The sequence below is a fragment of the Myodes glareolus genome, chromosome 9, assembly GCF_982192425.1.
Source record: "Myodes glareolus chromosome 9, mMyoGla1.1, whole genome shotgun sequence".
NCBI classification, from domain to species: Eukaryota; Metazoa; Chordata; class Mammalia; order Rodentia; family Cricetidae; genus Myodes; species Myodes glareolus.
The window spans coordinates 19,837,572-19,851,623 of record NC_142034.1 but is presented as its reverse complement, the minus strand read 5'-3'; the positions used below and the strand labels follow the sequence as shown (position 1 = coordinate 19,851,623).

General features: G+C 57.4%; 1 protein-coding gene across 2 annotated transcripts in view; it reads left to right on the top strand.

The window, feature by feature from the left end:
- The window catches only part of Adam11 (ADAM metallopeptidase domain 11), a 16,635-nt gene extending 2,583 nt beyond the window's left edge, over positions 1-14,052 (top strand). Inside the window, exons 3-27 of one of the 2 annotated variants that reach the window (XM_048445827.3) lie at positions 5,697-5,773; positions 5,917-5,983; positions 7,049-7,134; positions 7,224-7,299; positions 7,704-7,770; positions 7,834-7,901; positions 8,275-8,349; positions 8,428-8,499; positions 8,649-8,815; positions 9,206-9,290; positions 9,395-9,485; positions 9,619-9,670; positions 10,095-10,194; positions 10,284-10,355; positions 10,458-10,550; positions 10,899-10,979; positions 11,494-11,544; positions 11,659-11,722; positions 11,908-12,007; positions 12,155-12,274; positions 12,361-12,529; positions 12,624-12,738; positions 12,823-12,913; positions 13,421-13,438; positions 13,903-14,052. In XM_048445827.3, coding sequence (XP_048301784.1) covers positions 5,697-5,773; positions 5,917-5,983; positions 7,049-7,134; positions 7,224-7,299; positions 7,704-7,770; positions 7,834-7,901; positions 8,275-8,349; positions 8,428-8,499; positions 8,649-8,815; positions 9,206-9,290; positions 9,395-9,485; positions 9,619-9,670; positions 10,095-10,194; positions 10,284-10,355; positions 10,458-10,550; positions 10,899-10,979; positions 11,494-11,544; positions 11,659-11,722; positions 11,908-12,007; positions 12,155-12,274; positions 12,361-12,529; positions 12,624-12,738; positions 12,823-12,913; positions 13,421-13,438; positions 13,903-13,918 — 2,073 coding nt within the window. In that variant the 3' untranslated portion in view covers positions 13,919-14,052. Of the gene's footprint in view, positions 1-5,696; positions 5,774-5,916; positions 5,984-7,048; positions 7,135-7,223; positions 7,300-7,703; positions 7,771-7,833; positions 7,902-8,274; positions 8,350-8,427; positions 8,500-8,648; positions 8,816-9,205; positions 9,291-9,394; positions 9,486-9,618; positions 9,671-10,094; positions 10,195-10,283; positions 10,356-10,457; positions 10,551-10,898; positions 10,980-11,493; positions 11,545-11,658; positions 11,723-11,907; positions 12,008-12,154; positions 12,275-12,360; positions 12,530-12,623; positions 12,739-12,822; positions 12,914-13,420; positions 13,673-13,902 lie in introns of those variants that run through there. The other variant, XM_048445826.3, reaches the window with a different exon arrangement.

Below are 14,052 nucleotides of genomic sequence, written 5' to 3'. Positions count from 1 at the left end.
GCAGACTCAGGCTAGCCCAAAGTTGATAGACCTTAAACCGGTGATAGGAGTGGTGTTCTCCAAGCCGAGGATTTCCAAATTTGGGTCTGAGGGACAACATCTCCAATTCTCCCAGATTCAGAAGGTTGGAAGGACAGAGGACACATGCATGTCCAAAAAGTCCCCTGACTGAACCAGGTCCTGGCAAACTCCTACATATGTATATGCGCACACACACGCACGCGCGCGCACACACACACACACACACACACACACACACAACCTGGCACTGCTTCCCAGGGTCAGGACTTAACAGGAGGTACCCTGCCTCTGCCCAGACCCTCTCCTGGGTGGGGGGCAGCACTGCATTGCAGCATGGGTATCATCCCTGGTGATGCAGGGTAGAGGCCTGTGCTGGCCACAGGGAATCTGCTCTGGCTGGAGGCTGCTCACGTCCCCTTTCTGAGTTTCATTGTCCTGATTCCTAAATTCGGGGTGATGATAACATGAGTCTCAGCTCTCCCCAAGTGGCTTCATGCGCTGGGGTCCCCCTGGTTTGGGGGGAGGGAAGGGCTGGGACAGAAATCAGACCCCAGATATCACCATCCCATCTTGCTGGAGTAGACTTCCTCAACTGTTGAATGTTGGTTAGTATTTATCGGAACTCCAGAAGCTTCTGCCCCCATACCCCAGACGCGGCTCTCTTTACCGAGGCTCTCAATACCTCATTTCTCCTATTTGGAAGAAGATTGGGCCTGTGTCCTGAAGAAGTGGGAGAACTCCCGAAAACCCAGAAAGCCATGGTCTCGGGGAGCCTGCAGCTAAGGGGCAAGGGAGAAAGATAAGAAGTCCATGGTGTGCATTGGGTTGGTTTCCACTGCTCATGTGCGTCCGAGCAGAGGAAGCCAGCTGGCCTGGCCCTGAGAAACCCAGACTCCTTGGGTGACCAAAGGGAAGTCAGGCTGTGGGCAGCAAGCCAGGTCAGAACTTGGGGTCCCAGGCCGGCAGATAACTCTCACCTGTGCCAGCCCAGGCTGTCACTGGGCACTGAGCACACTGAAGAACGAACTGCCAGAGCGGTCATTGCCATGCTATGTTTTTGCACAAGAGTCGAGGACAAGTGAATGAGGTCCCAATCCATGCAAGACGGGCTTGGGGACAGCAAGGTCAGGGACGCAGGCCCCCCAGACACAAGACCATGCTGTCATTTGCTGCGTTTGGCCGAGGAGTTTTGGGGAGGAGTGGGCTCTCTGACGGGGATAGGTGGCTGGAAGCCGAGGACAGGGCATCTGGGGGTTGTTACCTGTGCAGCTCCAGGTGGGGGTTGAAGAGGTGACCTCTGCAGTCCTCCCACAAGACTCTAGCCTGTGGGCCTGACCTCACCCAAGCACCCTCCCGGCTGCCTCGAGGAGCCCAGCTGTCCGGAGTCTGTCCCCAGAGGGACTGATGACCCTGTAAGGGGTGACTCCGTCCTCAAAAATTTAGGTCAAGCCCAGTCATCGGAAATCTGTACACCTGTTCTTGTCTGTGGCCTGCCGCCCCGTTGATGAATGGGCCTTTCCACCTTTGCCGGTGGCTGCTGAGGCAGGGGGTTGCTGTTGGATGAGGGGCTCCTTCTCCATTTGCTGTCGCCAGCCCCAAGAGGTGGTAGTGTCTCCAAGCTTAGAGAGTGAAGTGAGACCCTCACAGGGAAACCAGGCAGATCCGGAGCACAAAGCCACCCTTCATTTCCCCATCGCAGGAGGTAAACAAAGGAAGTATTTTACCCCCGAAGCCCCGGTCAGCTGTCGGGCTGCGGAGGTCCTCCATATTGTGATTACTGACCCTGACTGTAATGGCGTGTTGAGTTGGGCTTCATACCATGCTCGTGACACCCCATTTTACCCATAGAGACACTGAGGATGAGGGTGAATGGCTCCTTAGGTCTTATACTGTCCATCCACCCCAATGATTGCTGAGCACTTGGATGGGGAGAAAGGAGTCAATAGCCCTTGCCCCAGAGGACTAAAGGTCATTAAAAGGTGAATTAGTGATCGTGTGTGTGTGCATGTGTAAGAGTGTATATGTGCATATGTCTGTATGTGGTATGTTTATGCATTTGTGTGTGTGTGTGTATGTATGTAAAAACTGGATACTTAAGTCAAGCAGTGGTGGTGCACACCTTTAATTCCAGCACTCAGGAGGCAGAGGCAGCCGGATCTCTGTGAGTTCAAGGCCAATTTGGTTTACAGAGTGAGTTCCAGAGCAGTCTGGACTGTTACACAGAGAAATCCTGTCTTGAAAAATCAACAAAACAAACAAACAAAAGAAAAAGAAAAACTGGACACTCAGAGATAGAGAGCTGTGAGTGGACTGAGACTTCTGGGGACCGGCAGGCGTTGGCTCTGCTGATGAAGAGCTAGAGGAGGTGGGGTTCAGAGTACTGAGGGGCAGTACCTGGAGGCTGTGGGGAGCAGAACTCTGCAACTCAGGTTTTCTGGGGCACCCTAGAATTCTGGTGGTCTTTAGCCCCCCCCTTTCCCACCGCGGAGACTGGAGGTCTGAGACAGAGGTGGCTGTCCTCCTCTGTGTTCTATAACCTGGCTGGGGGCACGGAGGAAGTGAGGCATTGGGCAGCCAGAAGCAGGTGCCTGGGACGCAGAGAGGACCTGCCAGGTCACCGCAGCTGGCATGCAGACGCAGCCTCCAGCCCAGGAGTGAGACTTGGCCTGGCACCTCCCCAGCATGACCCTGGGCCTGTCACCATCTGGTGTTGCTCCCTGTGGACCTGCCAGCCAAGGCAGGGTGAGATCAAATGAACAGAGCACCTAAGCACCACGGTCGCCAAGACGTAAAAGGCAAACGCGGGGCATGGGGTCATGTCCAGTCCAGAGCAGTCCTGAGCAGGAGAGGCTGGGGGGGCCAGTTGCTGTGCCCTCATGTCTGGAAGGCCCTGGGGACTGAGGGTAATGGGAGGAGGCAGGGCTGAGGCTGCTGCAGGGACAGTGGGCCAGCCTGGCACGGAGAGCCACTGACTTTGGTAGAGCACTGGTCAAACACTTGACAGGGACTTGCAGGTCCTGGAGCCAGCAGTCCAGTGCCTGAGGTAGGACTGGGCTTGCATTATCAGGTGCTCCCTTTCCCGAGCCAAGCCAAGCCAACATGCTTTGGTGCCTGAATTCTCAGCTGGCTCCCACTGGCTATATAGAGTCCCCTCATGGCTGGTCTTGTCTCGGCTGAGCCCCATGTCCACTGGAGAAGAGTGGTATGTCTCAGAGCTGAGCCTCACTGGTTGCAGGGTATTGGAGAAAGAGAACCCTACCAGTGTCTCTCACTGCTTTCCCCACAATAGGATTAGCATGGCCCTGCAAAGCCAACCTCCCAGCTCTGATCTGCACTCATCTTGCCTTCGTCAAAGGGAACATCTGGGGCTCAGGGAGGCTTCTGGGCCATCCCTAAGGTTGCACAGCTTAGAACAGGATCAAGGGAAGGGGCCTAGAAAGCCACTTCTCCAGGCAGGCAGGACAGAGACAGACAGAAGCAGAAGCAGTCCAGAGATGCCCTGGCAGAGCTGAAGGAGTGAGGACCTGAGCCAAGACAGGCCTAGGAGAGGGGACAACAGACTTGACCAGGTTAAGGGCTTAGGGGGGAGGCAGCAAGAACTCATTGCCCTTGGCTTTCTATTTTGAGTCTGATCGATGCTCTGGGGGCTTGGGGTGGAGCTTGGAACCTCAGACGGCCTGGAATGGGGTGAGTCTGTGTCCTTGGGCTCACAGGTCTGTCTTCCCAGGCCCTGGCCTTTGGCTTCTCCTTGCCTGCATTCCCAGAACCTCCCAGGGCTCTGGGCCGACTTCCATCTCCTGTCATCTCTGTAGAAGAAAGGCCTTAGATATCTATCTATTTCCTGGGGTTGAAAATCAGCCATGTTTTGTTGTTGTTGTTGTTGTTCTTCCTTTTTTGTTTGGGAGACAAGGTCTCAGTATGGAGCCAAGGCTGACCTGGAACTATGGAGCCGAGGCTAACCTCCAACTCATGATCTTCCTGCCGCATCCTCCAAGTACTGTGATTGTGGATTGCACCACCACACAGGGCGTTAACGCCTCTTACCTGTGTGGCCTTGTCACACCAGTTAGCATCTGCGCATTGGTTCCCAGCTGTCAGGAAAGACAGGAGCAGCTGTCCCATGGGGTTGTTGGAGAGATCCAATATGGCAGTGCTCATAAAGGATTTCAGACCAATGTTGGGCCCTAAGCAGCGCACCAATGTATGGCCCTAAGCAGCGCATCAATGCATGGCCCTAAGCAGTGCACTAATGCATGGGCCCGAAGCAGCACACCAATGCATGACCTTGAGCAGTGCATCAGCGCATGGGCCCTAAGCAGTGCACCAATGTATGGCCCTAAGCAGTACACCAATACATGGTCCCTAAGCAGAGCACCAATGCATGGGCCCTAAGCAGAGCACCAATGCATGGCCTTGAGCAGTGCATCAACGCATGGGCCCTAAGCAGTGCACCAATGCATGGCCTTGAGCAGCACGTCAATGCATGGTCCCTAAGCAGAGCACCAATGCATGGGCCCTAAGCAGCGTTCAGAACAGATTCGTTGTGGTTAGGTGCTAGAGGAGCCAACTAGGCATGGGCTGGGAAACCCGTTGACCTTAGCGTCAGGGCTCTCATCCTGCAAGGTGCTCTCTAGCACAAAAGCCAGTCAGGGAATAGACACTCCTACCTGGACAGGAGAGTGGCAAGGCTCTTGCCTGGCATCTGGAGGGCCATCCTCCTAAATAGATGGGGTCAGAGGCAGATTCCAACCCCTGAATTCAGCCCATAGACCTTCCCAAGTGTTCTGGGAGACCAAAGTCGAGTTGCCAGGTTGGGGTGGGGCTTGGGTCCCCGGGTGCGTCCCCAAAGTGGTTGTAACTCTCAGACCAACTCCCCCTTAGCCCAAGCTCTGCTGCCCTTCTCTGGGAGTGGGGTGAAGCTTTCCCTCCAGCCTTTGATGTCTCTTTTTTCCCACTCCCACCCGCTAAGCAGCTGGGCACCCAGGCAGAGAGGGCAGCCATCTTGCTCAGGCCTAGTCCATTGCCATGGCAACCTGGAACCTCCCAGCCCCACTGCATATGCCCCTTTGAAAAATTTATCAGGAAAACTTCCGTGTTTAAAAATTAACTGTGGGGTTGAAATATTAAAGATGAGCTGCCTTGGGCAGGCAGAGGGCAATGGGCTGGCGTTGTGCGGGAGCTGTACCCTTCTTCAAACTGCCACCTGCCATTGTCCAGCATCAGGGCCCCATGGCCAATTCCCACCTGCTTCATGAGTCTGAAAACCCAAGTCATCCTGTGTACACTGGACTTGGGGCCTGCTTCCCTTCCCCTGCCCACCCATAAGCTGGGGACCCTTCCGCCTTTCTGTGGAATGTCTGGGGGCTTCCTTTTATTCCAGTGATGCTGGGGTGGCCCTGTCAACAGCTCTGAGAACCTAGCATGAGGCCATAATTCTTAGGAGACTAACCCAGAAAGTAGCCAGAGGACAGAGGGTTCTCAGGACCTGGGTGGAAGGTGGGCTGTGATCAAGGTTGAACAGCTATACCCAGGAAAGGAACGGGCTCTCAGAGGACAAGAACCCCCCCGAGAGGGGTCTCCTCAGCTGCTGGAGCTTGGCTGCCCCTCCCCAAGGATTCTCTGGGGTTCCCTATCCCAACTTCATGCTGACTTCTCTCTGCCCTTTCCCACACCAGCCCGTGCACCTGGCCCAGGTGAGTTTTGTCATCCCAGCCTTCAACTCCGACTTCACCCTGGACCTGGAGCTAAACCAGTAAGTGGAGCCTGGAGCCAGTGGGCAGCAGGCAGTGGGGCTTGGCTGGCTGGGGGGACTGAGGGACTTGTATTCTTAGCTGGAGTGGGACCTAAGCAGGACCTGGCCTCACCAAGTGACCCTCCTTCCTCCTGCTGTTTCAGCCACCTCCTGTCCTCGCAGTATGTGGAACGTCACTTCAGCCGGGAGGGGACAACTCAGCACAGCACTGTGAGTGACTGGAAGGGACCAAGTGGGACAGAAGTGTCTGCTCCATGGTTATGGGTGCCAAGGTGGGACTGTAGAAGTATGAATCAGAGGAAGCTGGCCTGGCATGTGTGGGGGCTTCGATCCTCAGAACCCCAGCGCAGAGAAATGGGGAGGACAGGGAGGTGGCTGATGGAGGTATGTCAAGGGCTCGCTCAGCATGGCCTGGTGTCTGGGGACCTCCCATCTCTCCCCACCTTAGAGGCTTGGGGGACCAGCAGTTAGAAAGGGCAGGTTGACTGTGATGTGGGTCCCATTAGGTCCTCGTTATGCTTTGTTAAGTATATCCCCAGAATCTCCTGGGAGGGAGTTTTGGAAGAAATGACAACCCCTCCCTTACTTAGGGAGTGCTGGGGATCAAACCCGGGGCCTTGTGCATCTTAGGCAAGAGCTCCACCCTCCCCTGAGCAGCAGATCAAAGTGCCTCCTCTTGCCCTGGGAGTTCCGGATGCCTGCCACACTAGGGTCCCAGTCCCGGAGGCCCTGGAGCCTGAGCGAAGATGAATGAGTGTCTATAAATAGCTCCCCCTCCCCCACGCCTGTTCTGGAACTGGAGCACAAGTAATTCCGCAGGAAGCGGAGCTGGGAGAGGCGGGTGTGTGCCTGGTCCCCTCTGACCTATGAGCCAGGTCAGGAGAACCCATGCTGTCATAGTCCCTCAGCTGCAGACCACATGTGACCGGGGAGCTCGTGCACCAGGGTTGGGGGTGCATCTACAGCAGGTGCTGGTTAAAGGACCCATTGTAAGTGACCTCTCCACACAGGGCCCGGGGATGGCAGGTACTATGTAAGAGCCATCTGTTGGTCTCAGAGGAGACTGGGATCCCTCACCAGCCCCAACAAATAACCAGGAGCTGCTGCTGTGACCCCAATGTCCTCATTTTAAGGTAGATGAAGCTGACCCAGAAAGTGTTAGGAGTTTGTTCCCGGTGACAGAGGAATTAGCAGTCCCAGCAGCTTAGAGTCCCTGGTGTTCCTAGTCCCATGCTAGGCCAGGGTGTCCCCACTCACAGCTCCGCTGTTCCCCAGGGGGCTGGAGACCACTGCTACTACCACGGGAAACTCCGAGGCAACCCAGGTTCCTTCGCTGCCCTCTCCACTTGCCAGGGGCTGCAGTGAGTGTGGTGGGAGAGGCACTGGGCAGCGGGGTGGGGAAGGGCTCCGCCTGGCCCGGGATGGAGGAGAACCTTGCCTCTCTCCACAGTGGGGTCTTCTCTGATGGAAACCTGACTTATATCATAGAGCCCAAGGAGATGGCTGGGCCGTGGGGACCCCCACAGGTAAGCCAAGCCTGCACAGGCCTTCCTGCCCTCCTGATGGCAGTGCGTCAGGGACTACACCCCCCCCACAGCTGTGGTGCCTCCTCCTCCCCTGCAGTAACCTCAGCCTCACTGCCCTGGGTGACCCCAGCTTGGGTCCTGCCTTCTGTGCCCCCATCTCCAATGTCCCCTCTGTCCCCCAAGTGACCTCTCCCTGGGCTCCAGTGTCCTTTGCCCCTGTCTCTCAGGGCGCCCCCAGGTCTTGACCCTGGAATCTGAGCATCTGGGAGATCAGATCCGACATGGGAGCTCTGGCCAGTTCTGGGTCACCCCAGGGTGGGGTGGGGGAAGGGCTGGAGCTGCCTCCAATCTGGGCTCAGAGCAGACCTGGTTGGCTCCCCAAGAACTCATTCCCCTCATTGCAGGGACCCCTTCCCCACCTCATTTACCGGACCCCTCTCCTCCCAGCCCCCCTCGGATGCAGGGAACCAGGTAAGGGAGGGGAAGGGGGTGGGGCTGGACAGCCGGGCCCCTCTTACCTACTACTCCCCACAGGCTGCCTGTTTGCTGTCCCTGGCCAGTCTGATCCTCCCACCTGGCCCAGGCTGAGAAGGAAAAGGCAGGTACGGGGCCCGCATAGCCTCGGGCTGCAGAGACCTTAGACTGTGGTCCAGGGCAGGTCATCCCCACCTATAGCTGGGCAAAGGAGATCTCAGAGCCATGGGGCCAGGAGCCAGGGAACTACTTCCCAGAAGGGCCCCTCAAACTGCTCCCTAACATTGGTGTCTACACAGGTCCCCATTTGGGGGACCCTCAGATACCATATGTCCTCTGCCCTCATTTCCAGGCTGGGAGGGATGGCATTTTCTGCCAGTTAGGGTCTGGCACTGTCCCTGACTGGAGACCAGAATGCCACCTCCCGACAAGTCTGCCCATGGTTTGGCCTTGAGCCCAGACATGGAGGGGACTGATTCCAAGTGCCCACCCGCCCTCCAGGTCCGCAGGGGCCACCCCACGGTGCACAGTGAGACCAAGTATGTAGAACTGATTGTCATCAACGACCACCAGCTGGTAAGTTCCCAGGCTGAGGGGGACCCTGGGAGGGGAGGCCCAGGGGAGCCTCACCTGCTTCCCCGCCTCTCTCGGCAGTTCGAGCAGATGCGGCAGTCGGTGGTCCTCACCAGCAACTTCGCCAAGTCTGTTGTGAACCTGGCGGATGTGGTAAGCAACACCCCTGCCCCCCTCGCCTCCTCCTTCCCCCACCACACAGCCAGACACTTGGGGGTCACTGTCAGTCACTGACCCCCATTTCTTGAGAATATAGATCGCACCTTCCCGCCAGCCCCCCCCCATCCTCTCTCTGGGCCCAGATATACAAGGAGCAGCTCAACACAAGAATTGTGCTGGTTGCCATGGAGACGTGGGCAGACGGAGACAAGATCCAGGTGCAGGATGACCTACTGGAGACCCTGGCCCGGCTTATGGTCTACCGGCGGGAGGGTCTACCTGAGCCCAGTGATGCCACCCACCTCTTCTCGTGAGTCCTCACGCGACACCCAGTTTTTGCCGGCTGGCATGTTCTGACTGTCTGTGCCAGGAGTCGGTGTCTGCGGGTGGGGCTTGCCTTGCACCTGACACCTGCTCCCGGCCGCATGCACCAGCTGAGTGTCCTCTGCCTCTTAGGCTGGGCAAGGGATGTGCTCTTTGCCTTCCTCTTGCCAGACTGCCCATCATCCCTACCTCAGCGACCCAGTACCCTAGTGAGGGACGAACGCAATTCAAGGCCCTCAGACCTCTGGTTTGACTTATGGGTGAATGAACCCAAACAGGACAGCGGCTGGTGTGAGGCCACCAGGCTGATGTGAAGGACTGGGATTCACTGCTACTTCTGCGAAGCCTTCCTGCCTGACACCTCTCTCCCTTCTAGGGGTAGAACCTTCCAGAGCACCAGCAGTGGGGCAGCCTACGTGGGGGGCATCTGCTCGCTGTCCCGGGGTGGAGGCGTGAACGAGGTAAGCACAGAGGGTTAAGACTGGGAGGCCAAGAAGGCAGCTTGCTAAGACACAATGGCGACCGGAAGGATGTAGACATCCTGTGCTCCATCTTCCCCCACTAGTATGGCAACATGGGTGCTATGGCAGTGACCCTGGCCCAGACGCTAGGGCAGAACTTGGGCATGATGTGGAATAAACACCGGAGCTCGGCAGGTACCAACCCTGAAGCCTACAGCCATGTCAGACACACCCAGCACCTCCTGAAGTGTAGAGGGGTCAGTGGGGGGGGGGTGTGTGTGTGTGTACTCCTCCACCCTATCTCATGTGTACCCAAATTACCTCATAGGGGACTGCAAATGTCCAGACATCTGGCTAGGTTGCATCATGGAGGACACTGGGTGAGTTCTTGGGGAAAGACTTGGGGAAGGGTTTGGGGGAGCAATGGCAGTCTAGATAGGTGACGTCAAGAAGCCCAGCCCAAGAGACCATTCAGGATTCCAAGAATACATAACTGCAAACAGCGTAGGGAGGCGAGGACACCCAAACTGGCTAGACTGCAGCGCGCTCTCTGGCCACTGGGAGGCGACCGAGCCTCGTGCGAGCTGCCGTCCCTCGGAGCGATTCAACACTGGGCTCTCGGTCCCAATGTTCAGTGAAGCGAACGCCAAGTGGCGTCCTCCACCCATTCCTAAATGGGCATGTGGGACTGACAATCGTGCAATCACCGGGCAGTTCCTCAGCCTCCTTGTAGTGATAGCCAAATCCCCCAAGGGAGGGCTGGAGGGCTGTCCCCAGCAGCACAGTTCCTTCACACCTGCCCAGGTTCTACTTGCCCCGCAAGTTCTCGCGCTGCAGCATCGATGAATACAATCAGTTTCTGCAGGAGGGAGGCGGGAGCTGCCTGTTCAACAAGCCCCTCAAGGTACCAGCACGGAGAACCGGGAAGCGGGGTGGAGGTGGGGTGGGCCGGGTCCCAGCCAGGCTCCCGACATCCCCTTCCCCTTCATTCAGCTCCTGGACCCTCCCGAGTGTGGGAACGGCTTCGTGGAGGCGGGAGAGGAATGCGACTGTGGTTCGGTGCAGGTGAGTGGTCTGGGCGGTCTCCGGTGTGGGCCCGGGCTCTAGGTAGGAGAGAATTGAGGATAAGGGCTCGCCCGCCTTTCCGCTTCTCCCTGCTCCTCTCAGGAGTGCAGCCGGGCGGGTGGCAACTGCTGCAAGAAATGCACCCTGACTCACGACGCCATGTGCAGCGATGGGCTCTGCTGTCGCCGCTGCAAGGTGAGAAGGACCAAGCGGGTACGGGGTGGGAGGGCGGGGCCAGGAGCCAAGAAACGATTGGATGCCCTCCACAAGAGGCGGGAGGGAGGAGGATCAGAGTATTGTGGGCGTGGCCTATCCCAAAGGAAGCGTCAATGGTGCAGGGGTTAGGTGGGAGTTAGAGCTGGGGGCCTGGTATGGGGCATGGTGGGGTAACGGGCGAAGTTACCCTTAGTTGTTGAGGGCGGAGAGGGACAGGAAATAAGAAACTGGCCTTGGGAGCCAGGTCCCAAGAGGACAGTAGAATACCCTAGGAGGACCGCGGCGAGATATTTATCCTTTCCAGAAACACATTCATGCTTTTCCTAGTACGAGCCACGAGGTGTCTCCTGCCGAGAAGCGGTGAATGAGTGTGACATCGCAGAGACCTGCACCGGCGACTCAAGCCAGGTCTGCCAAACCTGTCGTGCAAGACAGCCCCTCCCCCTATAAGTGTGGATTTGAAGAGTTGACTACTCTTGGCCCCTCTGCTTAGCAGCTGGCCACACCGCCGCTAATCAGTCTCAGCGTTTTTTCTCAGAGAAGGGGGTCCTTCGAGCTTCCTAGCTCTGTTCCTTTGGTCATTAAACAAGCATTTGTAGTCAGGCTGGTACTCCTACTGCCTAGAGTCAGTCTAGTGTACGCTAGGGATCCAGTGAGTAGTAACGTTGGTTAATTAAATCTCAGGCCTCCGGGGTAATGGGTGCAAGAAACTGAAGAAGCTGGTAAAAGCCTAGGGATTTACCAATCAAATCCTCAGAGCCAAATAGGCCCCTGTCCTTGATGTGGAAGATCCTTGCAGCACGAGGCCCCTTTGGGAAGAATTTGCTTCCTACATTCTTCCCCACCTCCCCACCCCCCCACCCCCGTACCTCAGTTAGCCGAGACCTGGGCTACCCTGCTCAGCCAACCCCTCTCTCTACAGTGTCCCCCTAACCTTCACAAGCTGGATGGTTACTACTGTGATCATGAACAGGTATGAGGGATGGGGGGGTCCTCCCATGTGGGGGGTCCTCCCATCTGAACACTGTAGCCTTGTCTCCACTCTGATCCTCCAGTGTCTTCATGCTCTGTCTCCTATGGGTCATAGGGCCGTTGCTATGGAGGCCGCTGTAAAACCCGGGACCGGCAGTGCCAAGCCCTTTGGGGCCATGGTGAGTCCAGCTGGGTACGGGGAACAGAGGTTCGGGGGGAAACCTAGAATTGACAGCTGGGCTGGGATTGCTTCTGGTTGAACATGTGTGGCTTCTGAGGACCTTGGGCAGAGTTTTGGAGATGCTGCTCTAGAGGAGACCCGGGAGTCCGTAGGGTGATGGATGCTTCCTCTCGCTTTCTCTAGCCGCTGCAGATCGCTTCTGCTATGAGAAGCTGAACGTGGAGGGGACAGAGCGTGGGAACTGTGGGCGCAAGGGATCCGGCTGGGTCCAGTGCAATAAGCAGTGAGTAGCCATCTCTGTGGGGCATCTGGCTCTGGGCTCAGGGGATCTACAGAGGTGCAGCTCTAGGGAGAGCCTGTGAGGCCCAGAGGGGAGGGAACACAGGTCTGAGGCAAAACCTGGGCTCATTGTCCCCGTGTGCCCCAACAGGGATGTGCTCTGTGGCTTCCTTCTCTGCGTCAACATCTCTGGAGCTCCTCGGCTAGGGGACCTGGGGGGAGACATCAGCAGTGTCACCTTCTACCACCAGGGCAAGGAGCTGGACTGCAGGTACTGTCTGGGCCCGTGGCTGGGAAGATGAGGTGTGACGGGGGACTAGGGGCCTGGGCTTGAGACTGGTTCTCCCATCTCTCCAGGGGAGGTCACGTACAGCTAGCTGATGGCTCAGACCTGAGCTACGTAGAGGACGGCACAGCCTGCGGGCCCAACATGCTGTGCCTTGATCATCGCTGCCTGCCAGCCTCTGCCTTCAACTTCAGCACCTGCCCGGGCAGTGGGGACCGGCGGATCTGCTCCCACCATGGGGTGGGTGTCTGAAGGCCAGGGGTAGCACACTGGAGGAGGCTTATACACAGGGACACGGCCTTGCTTACCTGTGCTGGCCCCACCTCGCCTGTAGGTTTGCAGCAACGAAGGGAAGTGCATTTGCCAGGCAGACTGGACGGGCAAAGACTGCAGCATCCACAACCCCCTGCCCACATCCCCTCCAACCGGGGAGACCGAGAGATACAAAGGTGAGGCTGAAGCCGGCTGGTGTGCTCCCTGTCGCCCATTTTCCATGCCTGTCCCTGCCAACCAAGCCCTGCCCTCCTCCCCAGGTCCCAGCGGTACCAACATCATCATTGGCTCCATCGCCGGGGCTGTCCTGGTCGCAGCCATCGTCCTGGGCGGCACGGGCTGGGGATTTAAGTAAGAGACACATACTCCCTAGATCCCCTCCAGATGCTTGGGGGTTCAGCACCCCAGACTGTTGGAGTCTAATGGCCTCCATGACCGGTTAGCTTACTCAGAATTTAACACATCAGCCCACAGGGTCTTGTTTGAACAGTTAAAAGATCACCTGTTCATATTTAAACACCAGATTTTACTGTAACTACTGAGGTGGGTAGGGCCTGTCTGAGATGCCCCCTAGTCCCTATCCACATTCAGCCCATGAACTCCAGGACACTGCTGTTAGGGTCTGTTCTAGACCCCATACTGGGCACCTGAAGAACCCTGAGGCCCAAGATCATGGGGTGACTTAGTGACAGAGCCAGGACCTGAACCCTCCAATCTGGATAGATCTGCATGGTCCATTTGTGGGGCAGAAGGTCTTCCTGGAATAGAAGGCCATTCCTTCAGAGAACAGGAGGTTCACACAACTCCTTTTCCTCTCTCCCTCCCCTTCCCCCCCCATCCTCTCCTTGGCAACGGAAGAAACATCCGTCGCGGAAGGTACGACCCGACCCAGCAGGGGGCAGTGTGATGCCGGCCACGTCATCCCTTCCGCTGTCCTTGTCTCCATTTCATTCGTCCCCTTGCATTCTGTTGACCTGGAGCTGGGATGGTCCGATTCCCGCAGCCCGGCAGGCAGCCTGCGCCCCGGCCCTTCCTCCTGCCCACCCGCCTCTTGGGCCCTGGTCCACCTTCAGCTGTCCTTTCTACAGCCAGGTCCCATGGCCGGGTGGGCGCTGGAACTGTGCCCCTGCAACCCCTGCCCCTAGGAGGGGGTCTCCCTTTGCGTCCTGTCCCATCTGTTTTGTCTACCATGCCACCGCTGTCTGACCTCTGCAGACCCCCTCCTGGCCAGCCTGTGATTTGATGCCTCCAGGACCTCTGGGGAGGAGGGGGGGCATCTGGAGGGCTCTCCCTCAGGGCCCAGTCTCCTGTACTCTCCTGATGCCCTCTCTCCATTCCAGGTCCGGAGGGGCCTAAGTGCCACCCTGCTCCCTCCGAGCCTGGCACCCACCGTCTCGGCCCTGAACCACGAGGCTGCCTCCACCCTGCCACAGAGGGAGGCACCATGCAAATGTCTTCCAGGTCCAAACCCTTCAACTCCTGGCTGCACA